General features: G+C 31.7%; 1 protein-coding gene across 2 annotated transcripts in view; it reads left to right on the plus strand.

Moving 5' to 3' along the window:
* Positions 1-22,346, plus strand: part of LOC111943230 (maltase-glucoamylase-like) — a 68,377-nt gene extending 46,031 nt beyond the window's left edge. The window contains exons 32-49 of one of the 2 annotated variants that reach the window (XM_086866495.1): positions 431-559; positions 1,178-1,285; positions 2,258-2,320; positions 3,759-3,893; positions 5,332-5,416; positions 6,385-6,523; positions 7,772-7,905; positions 8,848-8,882; positions 8,976-9,092; positions 10,517-10,665; positions 11,491-11,575; positions 11,685-11,741; positions 13,265-13,389; positions 15,364-15,452; positions 17,116-17,165; positions 18,950-19,120; positions 19,664-20,686; positions 21,846-22,346. In XM_086866495.1, coding sequence (XP_086722621.1) covers positions 431-559; positions 1,178-1,285; positions 2,258-2,320; positions 3,759-3,893; positions 5,332-5,416; positions 6,385-6,523; positions 7,772-7,905; positions 8,848-8,882; positions 8,976-9,092; positions 10,517-10,665; positions 11,491-11,575; positions 11,685-11,741; positions 13,265-13,389; positions 15,364-15,452; positions 17,116-17,165; positions 18,950-19,120; positions 19,664-19,726 — 1,734 coding nt within the window. In that variant the 3' untranslated portion in view covers positions 19,727-20,686; positions 21,846-22,346. Of the gene's footprint in view, positions 1-430; positions 560-1,177; positions 1,286-2,257; positions 2,321-3,758; positions 3,894-5,331; positions 5,417-6,384; positions 6,524-7,771; positions 7,906-8,847; positions 8,883-8,975; positions 9,093-10,516; positions 10,666-11,490; positions 11,576-11,684; positions 11,742-13,264; positions 13,390-15,363; positions 15,453-17,115; positions 17,166-18,949; positions 19,121-19,663; positions 20,687-21,845 lie in introns of those variants that run through there. The other variant, XM_086866496.1, reaches the window with a different exon arrangement.
* Positions 22,347-22,434: the final 88 nt, after the last annotated feature.

Below are 22,434 nucleotides of genomic sequence, written 5' to 3' on the forward strand. Positions count from 1 at the left end.
CATTACCTTTTTATGCTTTTTTCTTTTTTTTCTTTTTCCCATTTTTATATCTATTCTCTTTCTGCTTTTTTGATTTTGATTTTTTTTCCATATTTCCATTTATCCTTTACTTTAAATTTCCCTCTTTCTTCTTTCTTTCTTTCCATCGATTTTCTATTTTGCTTTTTTCTTTCTTTTACCCATTTTTTCACTTCCCCCTTTCTTTCATTTTTCTCTTTTTTCCATTATTTTTTCATTTTTTCTTTCTTCACCCTTTCCCCCATTTCTTCTTTCCCCCTTTTTCCACTTTTTTTTCCATTTTTTCCTTTTCCCATTTCATCTTTCACTTTTTTCCCATTTATTTTTTCCTTTTCCCCCTATTTTCCCTTTTCCTCACTACCCCACATATTTTATTTTGCCCCTCTCCGGTGACATTCCTGGTGTCCCACAGGATGTGCAGTATGCTGACATCGATTACATGGAGCGCCAGCTGGACTTCACGCTCAGCCCACGCTTCCAGGGGCTCCCAGAGCTCGTGCAGCGCATCCAGAGCAACGGGATGCGCTTCATCCTCATTCTGGTGATGACGTCATCACTGAAAGGGGCTGGGATAAAGAGGACAGAGTGGGGCTAAAGGACAAGATGCACTTTATCCTCATCCTGGTGGTGACATCATACCCTAAAGGGGGTGGGGTTAGCTGAGAAGGGCAGGGCTAAAGGAGGGGATACAGGTCATTCCTATCCTGGTGATGATGTCATCTCTGAAAGGGGAAGAGTAAGGAAAGGGGGGAAAAGTACGGAATGAACTTCGTCCCCATCCTGGTGATGATGTCATACCCAAAAGGGAGTGAGGTTCACAGAAGGGGTGGGGCCTAAGGACAGGATACACTTTGTCTTCATCCTGGTGGTGATGTCATCATTGAATATGGGTAGGGCTAAGGAGGGGGTGTGGCTAAAGGATGGCATGTACTTCATCCTCATCCTGGTGATGATGTCATCCCTTAAAGGGGCGGGTCTAAGGGAGGGCCCAATGAAATTATTTAATTACAGTCAGAACCTAATTAAAAATTGAACTGCAGCTTATGTTAAGATAACTGGAAATTGAAATGAAACTTAATGTTTAAGCTTTAAAACCCTGTATTTAGGCCAAAAAAAGTTAAAACTCAGGATTAAAAGGCAATTAATATTTGAATTTCAGGACCCAGCCATCTCAGCCAACGAGACTAATTACCCGGCCTATGATCGTGGGGTGCAGCAGGACGTCTTCATCAAGTGGCCTGACAGTGATGACCTTGTCTACGCCAAGGTCAAAATCCCGATTATTTCACACAAAATTTCCCCAATAATCCCGTTGTAATTGCTAATGTCATCCAAATTGACAGATTTTGTTGATAGATTGGTTTGGGTCTGACCGTACTGTTTTATCCGTTTCATTATCTTAGCAACTCCGATCTTGTACGATAAAAGTAAAATGGGATTAAATGACAAAATAAAAACAATGTAAAGAAAAAAAATTAAGATTTGTATGAAAAAAATACAAAAAATTTAAAGGATAAATTTAAAATTTTAAAGAAAAGGTAAAAAAGTAAAAAAATAAAGTAAAATGTAAAAAAAAATCTTAAAAGGTAGGATAAAAGAAAAATATAAAACAAGTATAAAATATAAAAGATAAACAGTAAAAAATACACCAAAAATAAAGCAATGGTAAGATTTAATATAAAATAAAAAATAAACCAATTTACAACTGAAAATGTGATTATGATCAAATGAAGAAAAAGTATAAAGATTGAATTTAAAAGAAATGAAAATGAACTAAAAATTAAAATAAGATTGAGAGTACATAAATTTTTTAAAACCCATAAGGAAAAAGATAAAAAGTCAATTTAAGATTAAATAGAATAAAAACATTAAAAAATTAAACAATAAAAACTAAACAATAAAAAATAAGATTAAGTAAACAAAAACATTTTAAAATCAATAAATTTTTAAAAATTCATGTTACATTTAAATATTATAAAATTTAAATACCTAAAATAAGGCAAGAATAAAACTAAATAAAAATGTAGAAGATAATTAGATAAAATAAAATTAATTTTAATTTACAATACTTTTCTGAAATACTAAAGGCTTCAAGCTAATTGTAATTTTTAAGTTTTAATTCAATTTCATTCTATTTGATTTTTTTTCAATCCTGTTTGAAATCAAGTCAGGTTAATTTTAATATGTTATTACTTTAATAGCCCAATTATTTAATTTATTTTGCCCTCTCCTCCTCCAGGTGTGGCCAGACCTGCCCAACGTGGTGGTCAACGATTCCCTGGATTGGGACACCCAAGTGGAGGTGAGCATTGGCATTCTGGGGAGGAAAAGTGGGAATGGGAAATTCCTCATGTTTATACCATGACTGGCTGAGGAAATCGAGGTCAGTGCAGGAATTGCCCCAGTTTTGTACCAGGACAGGAAAAAAAAACAATTAAGTAAAAAATACTCCAAAAGTGCTCCAGTGTCTCTGCCAGGAAAAATGTGGTGAATCGGGAATTTTCAAAGAAGAATTAAATTTCTATTTTAAAAGCTATTAAAAAAATAGGCTTCTATTTCTAATATTTTCTGTGACAAAAATTCTATTTAAAATTTAGACTCCAATTGAAAAACTATTTTTAAAAAAAGTTAAATTTCTACTTTAAAAATTTTTATATTTTAAAAAATTATGTTCCTGTAAAAACACCTATGAGTCATTAAAAATATTTTAAAATACTTCATAATTTATAAACATAATTTGTATTTGTAAATAATCAAGTTTCTATCAAATATTTATTTTCATAATTTCCTGTTGAAAAGTTAAATTTGTATTTTAAGACTCTTGTTTCTTTAAAAATTCAATCTCTATTTTGAAAAAAATTGCTTTAGTGATATTAAATTTGTTTTATAAGAAGTACAGTTTCCTATCAAAAATGAAACTTCTGTAAAAAATTAAATGTATTTTTTAAATATTAGTTATATTTTTTAATTTTATTTATATCAGAAACCAAATATTTTTCTGAAAAATACACTCCTAAAAAATTCAATTACATATTTTTTAATCGCTTTTTAAAAATAATTACCTACATTTAAGTTTTTAATTTATTTTTTAAAAAATCTATTAGTATTATTCAAAATAATATATTTTTAAAGATATGTATTTTGATAGAACTTTAATTCTATTTTTAAAAAATGTAATTTTTATTCTAAAGGAATTAAATGCATTTTTTAAAAAATTTTAATTAAATAAAATTGCAACCATATTAAAAATCTAAATTCTGGTTTTATAAATATTTTTATTTACTTTATATTATTAAATTTTAATATGGTATAGTTAATTAATTTATTTTAATTTATGATTGTGTTTAGAACTTAGTTATAATCACTAGTGCTTATTATAATAAGCATTACAATAAATTATAATTACTTACAATTAATTACAATTTGTTATGGTTCACATTTATAATTACTATTTATTTTAACTAATAAAAATTAATTGTATTTACAAATTATTTAATTGTAGTTTTAGGTTTATAATTGTATATGTAAATATAAAAGGTAAAATAATATAGATATTAGGTATGATACAGAATATAAGAAATAATAATATAAATATTATTTATATATTATTTTTATATATTCATCTTTTAAAAAATTCTTTTAACTAAAAAGTATTCTATTTAAAACCCAAAAAATTCTTATTTTAATTAATTTTATATTGATTTAACCCAAATTAACGCCACTTTCCCCCTCTCCCCCAGCTGTATCGGGCCTTTGCTGCCATGCCAGATTTTTTCCGGAACTCCACCAAGGATTGGTGGGCACAGGAAATTGCTGAAGTCTACGAGAACCCCCGGAACTCCTCCCTCAGCATCAAATTCGATGGACTCTGGATCGTCAGTGGGAAACTTCTTTTTTGTGGGGATTCAGCCCAAAATTGTGTCTCCACCTGTTCCCAAAAAACCCCAGCAGTGTCACAGACTTTAATCCCAAAAATTCACCCTAAAAGTCTTTATCCAATCATTGTTGTGTTAATTTATTTTTAGTTTTTTAAAAATAATTTTTGAAATTATTTTCATATGTTTATGGGTTTATTTTGATTTATTCGTTCAAAAATATCTTCCCACAATATTAATTTTTAATGTCTTCCTATTGTTTTAATTTTGTGGGGTTTTGGTTAATTGGATTTTTTTTTACTTCAATAAGTTCTCTAAATTGTTTTTTAGATTTATTTATTATTTACTGATTGTTTTCTTTTTGGCTATATATATAAGGAAATAAAGATTAATTGAAAACTAAAATAGGGAAAAAATATAGGGAAAAAATATAGGGAAAAAAGAGGAAAATAGAGAAATAAATATAAAAACAATAGAAAAGAGAGAAAAAGGGAAAAATAGAGGAAAGAAATAGAAAAATGTACAAAATAAATATGGAAAATATAGGAAAAATACAGAGAAAATAGAGGAAATCAGTAGAGAAAAATTTAGAAAATAAATTTAGAAAAATATAATAAAATGGAAAAAAAAGAAAATAAATAGAAATACAGCAAAATGGAGAAAATCAGTCTGGGGAAATATAGAAAAAAGAGAGAAAATAAAGAAAATAATTAGAAACAGAGAAATAAATAAATACAGAGGCAGTAAATACAGAAAAATATAGAAAAGCTGGAAATAAATATAAATAAATCTTCTGAATCCAGAAACACACAAGAATTTTAAAAATCCTGGGAAAGATTTGGCATTTTCCCATTATTTTCCCTATATAATCACCAAATAAGGGAATTAGGGATTTCCCTAATTTCTATATACTTAATGATACTTCTCAAATTAATTTCCCTTTCCAGAGAGGAAAACAGGGGTTTTCCCAGAAATATGGCAAATCCAGAAACAATCCTGCAATCCACAGGCTCTTACCCTAAGGAACCTATTTAATTAATTAATGATTCATTAATTCCCTCATTTTCTTAATAAATTTGATTTTGATTTGATCCATGAGAAGTGAAATATTGCTAATATTCAGGATTTGGCCATGAAGGGAATTTTCATCAGGAAAATTTCCTATTGATTAAATTAAAAAATCTAGTTGGCCCAAAAATACAAATTTTCCTCTATTTCATTAAATAATGTCATTAATTTTGATAAATAAAAATAATTAACTTTTTGTGAAAATGAGGAATTAAACCAACTGGAATTACACCAATTTAAGAAGAATTACTTCAATTTAAGAGGAATTTCCCCAATATAATAGGAATTGCCCCAGTTTAAGAGAAATTCTCCCAATTTAAGCATAATTCCCCTAATTTAAGAGGAATTTTGCTGTTTTTCCTGCCCTCAGGACATGAATGAGCCCTCAAGTTTTGTCCATGGCACCATCGGCGGCTGCCGGGACCGGAACCTCAACTTCCCACCCTACATGCCCCGTACGTCTTGGAACATCCCAAAATTCCAACCTTTTGGGTCACTATGCATGAGATAAATATGGATTTAATATGGATTAAACCCCAAGTGAGCCCAAAATGGAAATTCAGCACTTCTAGCTCCATCTTTGTTGGTGAAAACAGTGCCTTGAACTGCTGAGAATTCAGATTATTTTTTTCTGTGGGGTTTGAGTGTTTTTCTCTTGGGATTTTGTTTTGTCAGGGCTGTGGATTTTAAGACAATTTATGTTAAAACAGACAAACCCCCCTAATTTTCAGAGTTAAGAGACACTTGCAAACTCACCTCACAGATCAAGGTCCTCACACAGGATTGCTTGGAATCAAAGATTTTCCTGAATTAGTGAAATAAAATTTCAGCATTTCTTAATCTATGAAACCAAATTTCAGTCTTTAAAAATTCTAAAAATATTAAAATATTCCATTTTCATTATTTTCTGAATTTCTGAAATTAAATTTCAGTATTTCCTCATTTATGAAATCAAATTTCAGCTTTTCTTCTTTTTTTAAAACTTCATTTTCTTCATTCCCAGAATTTCTGAAATCCAACTTCAGCATTTCCTGTTTTTTTCTAAAACTTCATTCTCTTTTTATTCCCTGAATTTCTAAAATTCAATTACAGCATTTCCTAATTGTCCTAAAAATCCATTTTAATCATTTCTGGTACTTCCGAAATCCAGTCTCAGCATTTCCAACTTTTCCTAAAACTGAATTATAACCCCCTGATTTTCCTAAAATCCCATTTCCATCACACTCCAAACTTTCAAAACCAAATTCCAGCAAGCCTCGAATTCCCTACAAAAAATTCTTGTGTAAAACCCCAAATACATTCTTCATTAATAATTTTAACCAACAACACCCAATCCTTAAAAAAAATAAAAGAAAGTTTTTATTACTCCTGGGTGCTGTTTGAGGCAATTTGGGTGGATTTCTTTTTCCCCCTTTTCTGGCAGAATTGGGATCCCGATCTGAGGGCCTGAGCTTCAAAACCGTCTGCATGGAGGGGCAGCAGCAGCTGCCAGACGGGTCGCCCGTACGCCACTATGACGTCCACAACCTCTACGGGTGGGCGCAGACCAAACCCACCTTGGAGTGAGTTGCTTTTCCACTTTTGTCCCTGTTATTTGCATTTATTTCTCATCTTTCCGGCCTGGAATTCCTCAAAAATCAACATCCATTTTCAATCTTCTTATACCAAAATGTTCCTCCCTTTTTTTTGCTGGAAATCTTCTGTTTTCTCCCATTTTTTTCCTGGCTATCTGAGTCCCTTCTGGTATTTGAGTCAGTTAAACAGGAATAATTTCACTGATTTCACCTTAAAATGCCCAAAAACATCCTTTAAACTCACATGGACATTTCTAGAAACTTGGATTCATTAATCAAAAGGAGTTATTCACACAAGAGCAATTAACTAATTAAAAGAAATAAAAATCAAAGCAAAGCAAAAGCAATTAATCAATTACACATAAATAATCAATCAAAACCAATTAATCAATTAAATTGCATAAATCAATCACAAGCAGTTGATCTGTTAAAGAGGAATAATCTAAAAAACAATCAATCAATTTAAAGCAATTAATCATTCACATGCTGTTATTTAGTTAAAGGGAGTTAATCAAAAGCAATTAACCAGTTAAAAGGAATTAATCAAAACCAAGGAGTTTATCAGTTAAAGGAGATTAATTTTTAAAAAATCAATTAATAAAGCAATTAATTACAGTTGATCAGTTAAAGGGGAATAATAGAAAAATCAATCAATTGAAAGCAATTAATCACAGATTCAGTTAAAAAGAATTAATCAATAAAACAATTAATCAATTAAAATAATTAATCATAATAAATTAATCAGTTAAAGAGGATTAATTTTAAAAAGCAGTAAGTCAGTTTAAAGTAAGTGGTTACAAGCAGTTTATCAACTAAAAGGGAATAATCAAAAACAATCAATTAAAAGGATGTAATCAATCACAAGTAGTTTATTACTTAAGGAGGATTAATCAGTCGAGTGGTTAATCAATTAAAATCAGTTAATGAGAATCAATTACCTAATTAAAAGCAATTAATTACTTGGAAAGGAAAATAGGGATGGGAGTGGAAATGGGTTGGAAAAGGAAACAGAAACAGGAATGGGAATGGGAATGGGAATGGAAAAGGGAATGGGAATGGGAAAGGAAAAAGAAATGGAAATTTCCAAACCAAGACAAAAATGCCAAGTTAAATATGACTCTTTTTAGACCAACCCCTGCCAGTTTCATATTTAATATATAAACATATACTTTTGAAAAACTAAAACTCTGGTTTTTCCCTCTCCCTGAATCACCAAATTCTGGGATTTCTCCCCAGCATCCTGCGGAACCTCACAGGGGAGCGTGGGATAGTCGTCACACGCTCAACCTTCCCCAGCAGCGGGAGGTGGGCAGGGCACTGGCTGGGGGACAACACAGCTGCCTGGAACCAGCTGGACAAATCCATAATTGGTGAGCACCCAAAATCCTGCTTTCCCACACAAAATTCTGTGTTTCTCAGTTTTGTCAAAAAAATCCTCTATTTTTGAGCCAAAATTCTGCTCTAAAAATCACATTTTCTTGAGCCAGAATTCCATGTTCTTCCATGGTTTCTTTCCAAATAATCCCATTTTTTTGGGCTAAAATTCCCTATTTCTCCTTGGTTTCCTGCAAAGTAAACATATCTTGGGGCCAAAATTCCGTATTTCTTCTCAGTTTCTTATACAACAATCACATTTTTGAGACAAAATTCCATATATTTTTTGTTTTCCTACATAAAAAATATTTTTGAGCCCAGATTCCATATTTCTTCTTGCTTTCCTTCCAAATATTTGCATTTTGTGAGCCAAAATTCCATGTTCTTTCTTGGTTCTTTCTTTCCTAATGATCACAGTTTTTTGAACTTGAATTTCATATTTCTTGATTTCCTCTCCACTAATCAGCTTTTTTGACCCAAAATCCCTTATTTCTTGATTCCTTCCTTATAATCACATTTGTGAGCAGAAATTCTATTTTTCTTCTTGATTCCCTTCTGATCCCATTTTTCATGCCAAAATGAACCAAACTCAGAGGAGTTTCTTCTCCAATAATTGCATTTTCTTGATCCAGAATTCCTTGATCTTTCTAGGTTTCTTTCCAAATAATCACATTTCTGGAGCCAAAATTTCATATTTCTCCTTGTTTTCCTACATAATATTAATATTTTTGAGCCAAAATTCCATATTTCTTTGTTTCCTTCCTCATAATCAGATTTTTGGGCAAAATTGAAGAAAAAATCAATTTTCCTCCTTGATTACCTTCCAATTATCCCATTTTTTGACCTGAAAATGATTCAAACTCAGACAAGCCAAAATAATTTTTGTCCCTATGGTTGATTTTTTGACCAATTCCAACAATTTCCAAATTAATCCACAGGAATGATGGAATTCAGCCTCTTTGGGATCTCTTATGTAAGTCCCTCGTGCATCCCTGACTCTCCAGTTCTCCTATTAACCATAATGGTGGATTTTGTGCACGGTCTGCTTGGGATTTTTTTTTTGCAGAGTGGGGCCGATATTTGTGGATTTTTTGGGGAGCCCTCATACGAACTCTGCGCCCGCTGGATGGAGCTCGGTGCCTTCTATCCCTATTCCCGCAACCACAATGGGAACAAGGCCAAGGTAGGTGAATTCCACCTTGATTTTCACTAAAAGTGGCTAATTCCCATATTTTCTATACTTATTTTTTTTCATATTTTTCGTATTTTATTTCATATATTTTTCATATTTCCTATCTTTTCCCCATGTTTTCCCAGTATTTCCCATATTTTCTCTGTATTTCTGCATTTGCCCCAGTTTTTCCCAGTAGTTCCTACATTTCCAACATATTTGCAGTATTTTCCCCATAGTTCCCGTATTTTGCCCATATTTCCTCCATATTTTGCCCATATTTCCCCAAAACTTTTCCCATATTTCCCCAAACCTTTTCCTATGTGTTCCCTGTATTTCCCTTATTTTGCCCATATTTTCACCATCATTCTCTGATATTTCCCTTAGTTTCCTCATTTTCCTGTACTTCCCGTATTTCCCTATATTTCTTGTATTTCCTCAATGTTTCCCATATTGTCCCCATAATACACATTTTTCCTGCATTTTCTTCATATTTTCCAGATATTTCCATATTTTCTCCGTATTTTCCCCTGTATTTTTCATGTTTCCCTATCTTTTCCCTATTTTTTTAAAGTAGCTCCCATATTTTCCCCATATTTCCAGTATTTTTCCCATAGTTCCTAATTTTTTCCTATAGTTTCAGTCTATGCCCCATATTTTCTCAGTAGAACCCATTTTTCCCTTATATACCCACATTTCCCCTTTATTTCCCATATTTTCCCAAATATTCCTCATCTTTTTCCTATCTTTCCCCAATATATCCCATATTTTCCTCATACTTCCTCATATTTCCCATAATTCCCATAGTTTCCCCATAATTCCTGTGTTTTCCCTGTATTTCTGATATTTTTTCTGTATTTATCCTATTTTCCTCCTATTTTCCCACATTTTCTCCATGTTTCCCATACTTTCCCTGTATTTACCCTATATTTTCCATATATTTCCTGTATTATTTTTCCCCATGTTTTCCCTATATATCTCATACTTTCCCTTTAGTTCTCATGTTCTCCCCCATTTCCAGTATTCCCCCGTATTTCCCGTATTTTCCCCATATTTAGTATATTTTTTCCATATTTTTTCTTATAGTTTTCCCCATATTTTCCCTATAATTTCCACATTTGTTCTGTATTTCCCCCATATCTTTCCCATATTTTCCCTGTATTTTCCCTGTATTTTCCCATACTCAAAATCACCACTTTTTTCCCCCATTACCCAAAATCTCCATTTTTCACTCCTTGACTCAAAACCACCATTTTTCGCTGCATGACTCAAAATCACCATTTTCCACCCTGTGACCAAAAATCGTTTTTCACTACATGACCCAAAATCTCCATTTTTCATCCCATAGCTCAAAATCTCCATCTTTCACCCAATTACCCAAAATCACTGTTTTCCCCCCCATAACCCAAAGCCTCAGATTTTTTGTCCCATTTCAGCGCCAGGACCCCGTGGCCTGGAATTCCACTTTCGCGGATCTGTCTCGGGCCGTGCTTCAGCTCCGGTACCGGCTCCTGCCCCACCTGTACACACTGATGCTCCAAGCCCATGTCCGTGGCAGCACTGTGGTGCGGCCCCTCCTGCATGAGTGAGTTTGCCCAAAACCACCCTTTTTCATCCCAAAATCCATGGGGTTCCCAAATCTGCCCAAAAAAACTGTGGAATCGCATAAAAAATAATGGGTACATTGTATTTTTAATTTTTTTTAGGTATAAATACATGTAAAAGTATGCATAAAAATGTATTTGGGCTTGTATTTTTGTGTCATATATAAAATAAAAAGATAAAAAAATAAATTACAATGTATAAAATTTATACAATATTAAATTATATACAATATATACAATATCTAAAATATTTACAGTGTTTACAATATCTACAACAAAACAATATAAAAATTATACAATATATACAGTACATAAAATAGAAGCATAAAAATGAAATGTAGATATAAAATATATAGGATGAAATGTATATAAAATATTATAATTAAAATAATTAAAAATTAAAAATAGAATAATAATTTTAAAATTGAAATATATAAATATTATATAAATATACAGCATAAAAGTGTATGTAAAATAGTAATTTTCGATGTTCATATATAATATTAAATATATATAATATTTTATATTTCTATTTATCAATATATAAAATATATAAAATTATATAATATTCTATATTTCTATTTATACTTATTTTTTAATAATATTTTATATATTATCAAATATATATATTTACACTTGGAGAATGTTTATGTGGTTTTTATAAATATAAAATAACTTATAATGTAGTATTATATTATATAATACTTATTTTAGCTTACATGAAAAGGCAAAATTCTTTTAATAATTATTTTCAATGAGATTCATTAATTGGAAAATTTCCCCAAAATTCTCCTTTTCCTCTGCAGGTTTGTGGAGGACAGAACTACGTGGGACATTTACAGGCAGTTCATGTGGGGGGCGGGTCTGCTCATCAGCCCTGTCCTGGAGCCGGTGAGGAAACTGGGACAAAATGGGAAAAATGAGGGAAATCCCAAAAAACCACCCAAATACCCCAAAATTGGGACTTTGGCATGAAAAGCCCCAAAATGTTTCATTCCAGGGTGTGTCCGAGGTGCGTGCATATCTGCCTGATGCCCGCTGGTTCAATTTCCACACTGTGAGTTCCCCAAAAATCTCCTTTTTCCTGATAAGAAAATGGAATTGGAATTAAGATAATTGATTATTTGGACCATATGTACGTGAAAAACATAATTATTATCATTTAACTGAGTGAATTTTTCCCCCAAATGTTGAGCAGGGGGAGGAGCAATAGTGATGGAAAAAAATTACCTTATAAATATATTTTATTTTATTTAACTTTATTGTCTTTTATTTAATTTCATTATATTTCTTCCTTTTATTGTCTTTATTTAATTTGATCTTATTTTAACCCCATTTTAAAATTTACTTTATTTTAATTTTTCATAATTTTATAGTTCATTTTTCTCTATTATATCTCAATTTAAAATTTCAATTTTATTCATTCTATTGAATATATTTTTTCACTGATTTTATTTTATTGCATTTAATTTCATGACACCTTATTTTATTTTCAACTTTATTTATTTTATTGTATGTATTTCATTTAACCTTATCTCATGTTATTTTAGCACTAATATTTTCTGTTACTTTATTTTGTATCACTTTGCTTTGCTTTATCTCATTTTATAAATGCACAATAAATTACCTATGTTATATCAAAAAAAATGAAATTTATATTACACAAATTTTGAAAAACAGCCCGAGAATAAAGAATATTTTTGAAATGTAGATTTTATTCAGTTCAATGAGTTCAGTTGAAAAAATAAATTCACTAAGTTTAAACAGTCAATAGCATTCAATGAAATCCAATCAAATTTAACAAAATTCAATTAAATGCAATAAATTAAAAAAATTTCAACCTCAATGAATGTTAAAAAACAAAAAAAATCAATAAATTTTTAAAAATCTAGACGAAAAAATGTTGATAGAATTCAATATACCAAAAAAACAAACACCTAGCAACTTTTTAAAAAAATCCAATACATTTGATCATTAAGAAATTTAATTAATTTTTAAACAGCAATAACACTCAATAAATTTAACAGTGTAAAACCCAATTCATTTTTTAAATTTACCAAAATCTGATGTATCTGAAAGTTTTTTAAAAAATCAAGAACACACAAAAAATTTCAAAATCGATAAAACTAAAAAGAAAATTCAGTAACTTCAAATAAATAAAGAGGCTCATTTTGGGTATTTTGTCATAAACTTTTCATTAATTTTTGGTAAATTTCTCACATATATATGTTTATATAAAATTTTGTCAATTTCTGTCAATTTCTGTCTCCTTTTAGTAAACTAGTTTTTTAGTAAATTTTTGTAATTTTTTGTAAACTTTCACAAATTTCTTAAATTTCTAGCAACTTTTGTAAATTTCTGCTTGCTATTGTAATTTTTTTTTGTCAGCTCTTAGTAAAGTTTTGTCAACTTTTGTGTATTTCTGTCGATTTTAAGTAAATTTTTTGTACTAACTTTATAATTTCTTCTCCATTTTTTGTCTTTTTTTTTTGTTTTGTGATTTTTTCTCAATTTTTTGGTCAATTTTTTGCAAAACTCTGTGATTACTTATGAATTTAACCATTTTTCGACATTCCCCAGGACGAGGAGGTTGGATTCCGTCGCCAGTTCCAGAACTTTCCAGCACCCTTGGGCCACATCAACCTCCATGTGCGGGGAGGCCACATCCTCCCCCAGCAGCTCCCGGCCAACAACACTTGGTTCAGGTGAAAAACGGGGAAAATTTCCTTGCGTTTGGGGTTTTTAACTAGATAAAGAAACATAATGTGAATTATTATGTATTTTAAACTACTATTATTAGTGTATATTTAATATTTAATATGTATATATTAATGTATAATTATATATATAATATATAATATATAATACATTATATAATATATTATATATAATGTATAACTTAATATATTAATATTTGTATTTTGTTTTAGCATTTGTCTTTGAATTTTCTGTATTTTCTTATATTTAATATATTTTATATATTTCAACAGATACAAAATAATAATTGTAATGGTAGTAAGAATAATGTTTAATATAGTATTATAATATTATCATCTTATAATATTATAATACTATATTGAACATATAAACACATATATAACATATTAAAATGTTATATATAATTTTATAATATGTAATAGTATTTGTATAGTAAGTAATTAAAATACTCCATTATTATATGTGATTAATAAAATATAATTCAAAATATTAAATTATTAAATATTAATTTATATTTTATAAATATAATATTTTAATATAATGTTATAATGTATTAAACATTATTATTACTAAATTACTATTATTATTTTTTATTTATCAAATATATGAAATATATAAAATATATAAAAAATACAGAAAATTTAAAGATAGAATATGAAAGAGAAAATATTAAAGATAAAAGATAAAATACTAAATATAGAATATATGGTATGGTAAGAAGCACCAACCAAATAAAATGTGGCCAATTAAAATTGAATTACAATTTATTCTGTTGGTTCTTGGGATTGTAAATTAATAGGATATAAAATAAAATGTAATTCCTAGCATTAATAATTTTTATCATATAAGTAATTGCATTGCTGTATACTTCTTTGCATGATATTTGATATTGTATATCATCTTAAATATTAAATGTTAAAACATACTTTATGCATAAAAGATAATTTCCATATTTGTAAATATGTATATATAAAACATATAGAAATATATAATCATTATATAATATATAACATGTAAAATATAATATGTTTTATATTGCATATATAAAATAAAGTTTAATATAATTATATAAATAATATAAATTAATATACATAAAACATAATGTATAAAATATTTATTCTTAAAATTATGTGTTATCTATTATAGATATATTGTATGTTTCGTTTCATCTTTAATAACCCGCTTTTAATTTTGTATTAAATTAAAAAATTAAAAGTTAAATTATAAAATTAAAATTTAAATATAAGTACAGTGTTTTCCATACATAAAGGTATACTCATTCATACTTAATATGCATAAATATTAATACATGTAATAAGTAGCATAGTTATTTTAAATGTCTCATATAATTTTAACATAAGTACACCTTAGATAATATGTATTATGTATTATTTACATATTCATTAAAATATATAAATATGTGAAAGGCATCATTTATTAATATTTTATATCTGGTATAGGAACTGTATTTGTTATATATAATTACATATTCCAGAATATATGTAAAATAAGAGATATTTCTATTTTGTATGATACATTGTTTATAATCATTATATTAACATAAATAACAATTATATATTATTACATAATTTCAGAAACTAGAAACAGACTATAAAAACACATTAGATTAAAACTGTATCAATTGTGTGTGTATCAATTTCTACAAATATAAACAAAGATAAATATATAATATAATTTATATGTGAAATATAAATTATAATTTTATCTACTGCAAATAAACCCTGCAAATTGAAATCAAAATTTTAAAAATCAATTCCAAACCCAAAACTCAAACCCATTCCCTCAATCCCACTAAAATCCCAACACCAACATAAGGAACCCTCCCAATTTCCTCTCAGCTGGATCTCTTTCCCCCTCATTTCATTTTCCCAATTTCCCACCTGTGTAATCCCAAATCCCCTGGATTTAGGTGCCAAATCCTAAAAGTTTGGTTTTTCCAGCCGCCGGAACCCACTGCTCCTGACTGTTGCTCTGGACGATGCCCAGGAGGCCTCGGGGAACCTCTACTGGGATGATGGCGTGGGCATCGGTCAGCCTCATTTACAAAATTAATTAATATATTCATTAATCAACTCATGGCCTGCTGGCACAAATTTCCCACCATTTTTTTTTGGTCCTTAATTTGAGTTTTTGGGGATTTCTAGTTGTTCTGTGAAGCGACAAATCAAATAAAAATATGAAGGTGTTCAGGTTCGTTAATGAAGATAAAATGCAAATGAAGTGAAATTTGGAGGAATAAAAAGACACATTAATGGATAATTAAGGTTAAGTTCTTTAATTAAAGTTGCTAAAATTACGTTAATAAAAGCTTCTTACAGTAAAAAGGATAAAACTTAACTAATGTAAATTTTTATTATATTCATAAAAATATTCTGCAGTAAAAGGATGAAGTATTTTATTTTGGTTTAATTTTTGTTTGATTTTGTTATTTATGTTTATTTTCCTTTTCTTGTGGTTCTTCTATTCATTGTTATTTTATTTGCAGTTTTTTTTTTATTGTATTGGTAAGTTTATAGGTTAATTTTTCTTTTATTCATCACTTTTGTATTTTTTTTACTATTGATTTTTTTGTTTTATTTTTATTTTATTAATTTTAATTTAAATTTTTTGTTTTTATTTGAGTTTAATTTTATTAATTTTTATTCATATTTATTTCTTTTTATTGGTGTTTTGAATTTATTTTTATTCTTTTCTTCATTTTTATTTTCTCTTTATTTTGCTCATTTTTTGTTTTTGTTTATTTATTTTATCTTTATTTTGTAAAATTATGTTTTATTATTTATTTTGGTTTAATTTTTAAAAATTCTTTATTATTTATTTTTATTTTTTATTTTATGCATTTTATTTTTTTTCTTATTAAATTTTAATTTTACATTTATATTTCACCTTATTTTTTATTTTATTATTTATTTTTATTTTATTTTTAATTCCTTATTTTTGTTGGCTGGTCTAGAGGTCTGTCCGACCCCCAGCACTGCCACCGACTACACCGGATAGGGGTCACGCGAGGAATGGCTGTCCAAGGGGTCTTGGGTGCTTCCCAGTGAGGAGTAACTCCTATGAGCAGTCTGAGGCTTCAAGTGATCAGCTCTTTAAGAAGATATTTCAGCTCTTGTATTGATCAGCTCAGATCAGCCCAGTTCTGCTCATTGGTTACCCCAGCCGATGCGTAGACAAGAGACAGGAGGCCATGTAGATTTCAACAGAGTCCTTTATTGGCAGTCTTCAGCGAAGGGGCCAGTGACGGTCACATCCACTGAACTGGGCAAAAGCTGGAGTTTTTATAGCCAAGGGGAGAATTGGGAAAATGACCAATAGTTTAGGACTGGGTAAAATGACCAATGGTTTACAAGGAGATAACATGGGGTCCCAAAGCAGGAAGGGGTCCACAGCTTGGTCACCATGACTAAGTACTCTTATCTTAGGGGGCAGCTCACCAAGGAGGAAGCCTGTCACAGGACTGGCTTTCGTCCACACCATATTTTGTCTGTATTTTTTTATTTTATCAATTTTATTTTTTTTTCCATTTTAAATTTTATTTTTATTGTTCCTTATCCTATAATTTTATCTTTTTGTTTTTCTTTATTTTTAATTGTTCTTTTCTATTTTAATTTGAATTTCCATTTCAATTTTAATTTAAATTTAATTCTCATTTCAACTTTATTTTTATTTTATTTCTTTGCTCACTCCAGACACTTTTGAGAAGGGCGAGTACCTGATGATGTCGTTCACCGCCAGCTCTGTGAGTCCCAAACCAAATTTTTAACCAAAATTTCCTTTTCAACCACTTCTTTATTATTTGTCCTCTTGTTCTAACCATTTTAGTCCTCTTATAGCCTTTTTCCTCTTTAATATTTTTAATAGGTTTTTTCCATTTTTAATATTTGTAATAGTTATTAACCCACTTTTCCTCATTTTTTTCTCCTGTTTTTATCCTTCTAATCCCATTTTTGTCTTTTTCATCATCTTTTAGTCCCTTAAAACCTCTTTGTGCCATTTTTAGTCCCATTTTAATCCTTTTAACCTCTTTGAGTCCATTTGCTTCTATTTGAACCTTTCCATTCAATTTTAGCAATTTTCCATCCTGCTTGAATCCTTTTTAATCCTATTTCAATCCTTAAATCTTCTTTTTGTTCTTTTTGATCCTTTTTAATAATTTTAATCCACTTTTCATAATTTTCCAACAATTTTAATCCCATTTTAGTCTTTTCCATCATCTTTTAGTCCATTAAAACCTCTTTTGACCCTTTTCTGTCCCATTTTAGTGCTTTTAATTCTGGTTTAGTCATTTCTCATCTCATTTTAGTCCATTTTCATCCCATTTTAGTCAGTTTCATCCTGTTTTAATCCATTTCATCCAATTCTAGTCATCTTCATTCAGCTTTTTTAATTTTTAATCCTATTTAAGTCCCTTTCATCCTGCTTTAAAATTTTTTGTTCCAGTTTCTCCTTTTTCATTCTGTTCTAATCTTTTTTATATCCAGTTTTATTTTTTTAGCAGTTTTTGTCTTTTTCCTCCTGTTTTTGTCCGTTTAATCTGGTTTTCATATATTTCATCCCATTTTAGTCTTTTTGAAATACTTATTAATCCAAACTTCATTCTTTTAATCTGTTTTAATCCTTTTTATAACATTATAATTATTAACACCATTTTAAATTATTAAAGACTCTTTAATCTTGTTTTATTCCATGTACATCCAGTTTTATTGCTTTTCCATCGTTTTATTTCAACATATATTTTGTATGTATATTTTGTATACTGTATTTTTATTTTATTTTTAATATTTAAAAATATTTAACCTTTTTTTAATCCTCTTCTCGTTCTTCCTAATCCAATTTTAAACCTTTAAAATCCCATTTAAATCCCTTTTATCCTCTTTTAAGCCCTTCCTAATCATTTTTTAATCAATTCCAATATTTTTTTCCACCGAAAAATTCTCACCAGGCAGGTATTTTTACTATTTTTACCTTTTTTTTTTTTACAATTATTCAATGTCTTTTTTTTTTTTTTCTTGGTAGCAGAAATTCCATGGGAAAAGGTGGAAAACTGATAAAACCCAAACCATCAGAATTTTGGGGGAAATGACTAAACCCACAAAGAATTTATTGATTAAAAAAGAGAATTAATGGGATTTAAGCAGGATTCTAAATTAAATTTAAATTAAAAGGTTTAAAATTGGATTAGGAAGGATGAGAAGAGGATTAAAAAACATAAAATCTGGGTTAAAATAAAACAGTGTAAAAAGGATTGAAAGACATGAAAACAGGATGAAAATGGAATAAAGCAGGATTAAAGAGTCTTTTAAATACTAATTTAAAATGGGGTCAACAATAATTATAATGGTATTAAAAGGATTAAAACTGATTAAAAGGTTGCAAATGGGATTTAAAAATATTTTGAAAAGACTAAAATGAGGTGAAATGGATGAAAAAAAAGAAAAAATCACAACCATCAAACAGGTGTGGAAAGAAGGGGAATTCTGAGCAATCTGAGAAAATCCCTGATTTTTTTCTCCTTCTCCCCAGAACATTCTGGAGCTGCGGGTGCTGCACGGGGGGTACATGGACCCAAATTCCCTGAAATTCACAGAAATCAAGGTGCTGGGGGTCCCTGGGAGCGTCCAGGAGGTGACAGTGACATGCGATGGGCTTGATGTCCCGTCCTCTCATGCTGTGGCCCATGACCCCCAAAAACAGGTAAATTCCAGGCAGTTTGGAGTTTATAAAACTCTGGGGTTTTGGGGCAAAAAAGAGGCACCAGAGGAGCCCAAACTTGGTGTGGTTTGGGAAAAATTTGTTTTTTTGGAGAGAATTAGTGGGAATTAATGAGTGGAAAGTTGATTTATGTTAATGTATGGATCCAAAATGGCTGTTAGGGGGCAATATGTTAAATAATGTGTATATAGTATATGCTATATACGATATACTATATATAAATAAATTATATATAAAGAAATTTTTTATATATATATTTCTAAAAGTTATATGATATATATTAATAATTAGAAAATCCACATAATGTGATAATAAGCGCTATTTTCTATATTACATAGTGATATAGATGATATATTACATAATATATAAAACTATTATGTAAAAGAACAGAAATAAATGATGTAAAATCCACAGCAGAAAGTACCAAAAGCTCCCATAATTAACCACAAATTTCACAATTGTGGTAAAATCCAACAGGAACTGCCTGGGAGTCATTTTCTTCTGCTTTTTTTTTTTTTCCCAAAGGTGCTGAAAATCACCCAACTGGAGCTGGAGCTGGGTCAGAACTACACCCTGAAATGGGCCTAAAGCCCCAAAAGTGGCGCTGCACTGGAAATTGGAACTTTCTCACATCCATAAATTATTTCTCGCTTTTTCTGCCTCTCCAGATCCTTAAAATAACTTTATTATTGTACTAAAAAATGTGTAAAAAGTTCTTGTTTTGTTAATTTACTCAGAGCTAATTTATTCCTCTTTATTTTACTCTGCCTTAACCTACTCTGCGTTAATTTATTCTGTGTTAATTTATTCTGTGTTAATTTATTCACAAAGCCACTGTTCTGCTCTCGTTATGTGGGATTTTCCCATTTTTAATAATTTTGGCTCTCCCTACAGCTCCGTATTTGGAGCTGTGAATTTTCCGTGGGAAACAAGTTTTTTTGGCGATTTTTGAACATTAAAAATTGACAAATTCAGTAAATTTGATGGAAGTATTGTGAATGGCGGGAAAGGGAGGGTGACAAATCCATGCAAATTCTTCTTCCAGCCTCATTTGCACATCGTGAGTGGGGAGAAGGGTTTAATTACGGTGTTAATTAATATGGATGCTAAATGCAAAAAAGGAAGGAGGGAGCACAGTGTCAGTGGGAAACCAAGTCACAGAACTTTCTCAGACTGGCCTGAGAAGTGTGGCCTGGGAAATCATAAGGAGGAACCAAATCAGTCCTTAGAGATAGAAGACAACCTTGCAGGTGTTGTTTGTCACCTTGTTGTTTTCTTACAAGAGAAGGTCAAGGGGTGGTGTACACAACAGACCAGTGATGGTGATGCGTTAGTTTAATGGCCAATGAGAATTTTACCTTTCTGGACCTTCTCAGACCTGTCTAAAAAACAAGATCTGGAATAATAAAACTGACTCTCTTGTGCAACTCAGAAGAGAGTCCGTGCCGTTACTTTTGCTGTTCCCAACAGAGAGCAACATCTGGTGGACCCCAACGTTTGTTGCAGCTGAGACTGAAAACGTGCCTCCCGTTTCTCCTCCGAAGAGAGGTAAGTAAAAAAATTCTCCTGTGCTCTCCTGGAGGGAAATGGTCTCTTCAACCACAAGACAGAGGGCCCAGCTGGTGACTGGGCCTGGAATGGTAAATCTCAACAAAGCTAGAGTTTAGATTCCCAGGATAAGCCACTGCATTTGCATATTGCACTTGCGAGCCATTGGGATAAAAGGTTCCTACAATGGGGAACCAAAGTTCCACTGAGGAACAACTCGTCCTCTTTGCATGAAAAGATGCTTTTCCGTGCTTTGGGCTTCCTGTCTCAGAAGATTCCATGCATGCCTTATTCCAGTGGGCAAAAGCCCAGGGTTTTACAGTAAACACCAACAGTGCCTTTAATCTCAATATCTGGCAGTTGATGGGAGACCATATATGGTCTGAGTTAACTAACGGAGATACCAGCGTGTGTACGCTGGCAACCACCTGGGGCATGCTCTCCAAAGCATTACAACAGTGCCCATCTGGGGGTGGTGATGAGGGGATGGAGGATTTGGATGCCAGAGATGCCTCTTCTATACACACTGAGAGGCTGGAGGATGGGACCGGGAACAATTTTAGTAGTGTTTCCTCAGCTCTGCCCAGGCTCTCAAGGGACATTGGACTTGGGTAAAAAAAGTCTCTCTCCACAAGACTATGTTCCTCCAAAATATCCTTCCCCCGGGATATTGTAAGGCCAAAGTATCCATCACCCACAGAATTGCTTGAAAGGGCTTCATCAACAGATGGATGGTGGGAAAGCGGCAAATGTCTGCCTCCATTTGCGCCCTCCACAGCACCATTCTCAGCACCTCAAGCAGCCATGGGAGAGCCTGCACTACCAATGGTTCCCTTCACCCCCACCCCCGATACCCCCTGCGCCCCTTTCTCCTGCTGTACTGCTGACAGTACAGCAGTCCCCACAGCAGACCCCCAGCACGGTGGGAGGGGGTCTTTCCTTCCGTCAGCGTCCCCCCCCATACACACACTTCCATCTGTGGGGCTTGCACATGCATCAGAATTGCTGGGGCAACCGCCGCTGCAGACCGTGGCGTGGTGGGAAGTGCTGCCCCCTCAGCCCTTTGGCTTCCAGGTATGGGGCCCGTGCCTGAGCCCGCACGGCTTCCTCCCCCCTGCCCAAAGCAGATGCTCTGCCACCATGCCTCCTGCTGTTTCAGAGCAACCATCTGTGGTGCCCGCAGCTGCTGCTCCCCTTGCCTCTGCATCTCTGGCCAGCCTGCCCTCCTCTGCTCCCTGTGCATCACCTCACACACCACTTCCCCGGGACACAGACAGTGATCCAGCTGGCGACCAGCTCTCTGCCCCACAGTGGGGCAGCAGTCTGGCAGCTGAGCACTGAAACTGCCAAGCTGCGAGATCACCCCAGAGCCATCTCTGGACACTGCCACCGTGTCAGGTCACCGTGCATCCGAAGCACCTGGGACACTTTCAGGAGGCAGAAAAAAAGCAAGCTTTGGAAATGGGAGATTAGGATTTACTAGAGAGGATATGGGTGCTCTATTGTATAGTTGGTACTTCTTTATCATCCCAGGTTTTGTCTCTGCATGGTCAGTTGGGAAAACAAAAAGTTGAGCAGGGGAGGAAAGGTTTCTAGAGGTTTTATTCTGATGTTTCTTATCCTTGTAGTCCTGTTAATAAAGTTTATTTATTCCTTTTAAGTTTTAAGTCTGTTTTGCCCTTCTCCTAATCCATATCTGGTGATTTTAGCCAGCACTAAAGGGATGAGGGGGGACCCAGGATGAGTTT

The sequence above is a fragment of the Cyanistes caeruleus genome, chromosome 31 (genome assembly GCF_971803275.1).
Source record: "Cyanistes caeruleus chromosome 31, bCyaCae1.hap1.1, whole genome shotgun sequence".
Taxonomy (NCBI): Eukaryota; Metazoa; Chordata; class Aves; order Passeriformes; family Paridae; genus Cyanistes; species Cyanistes caeruleus.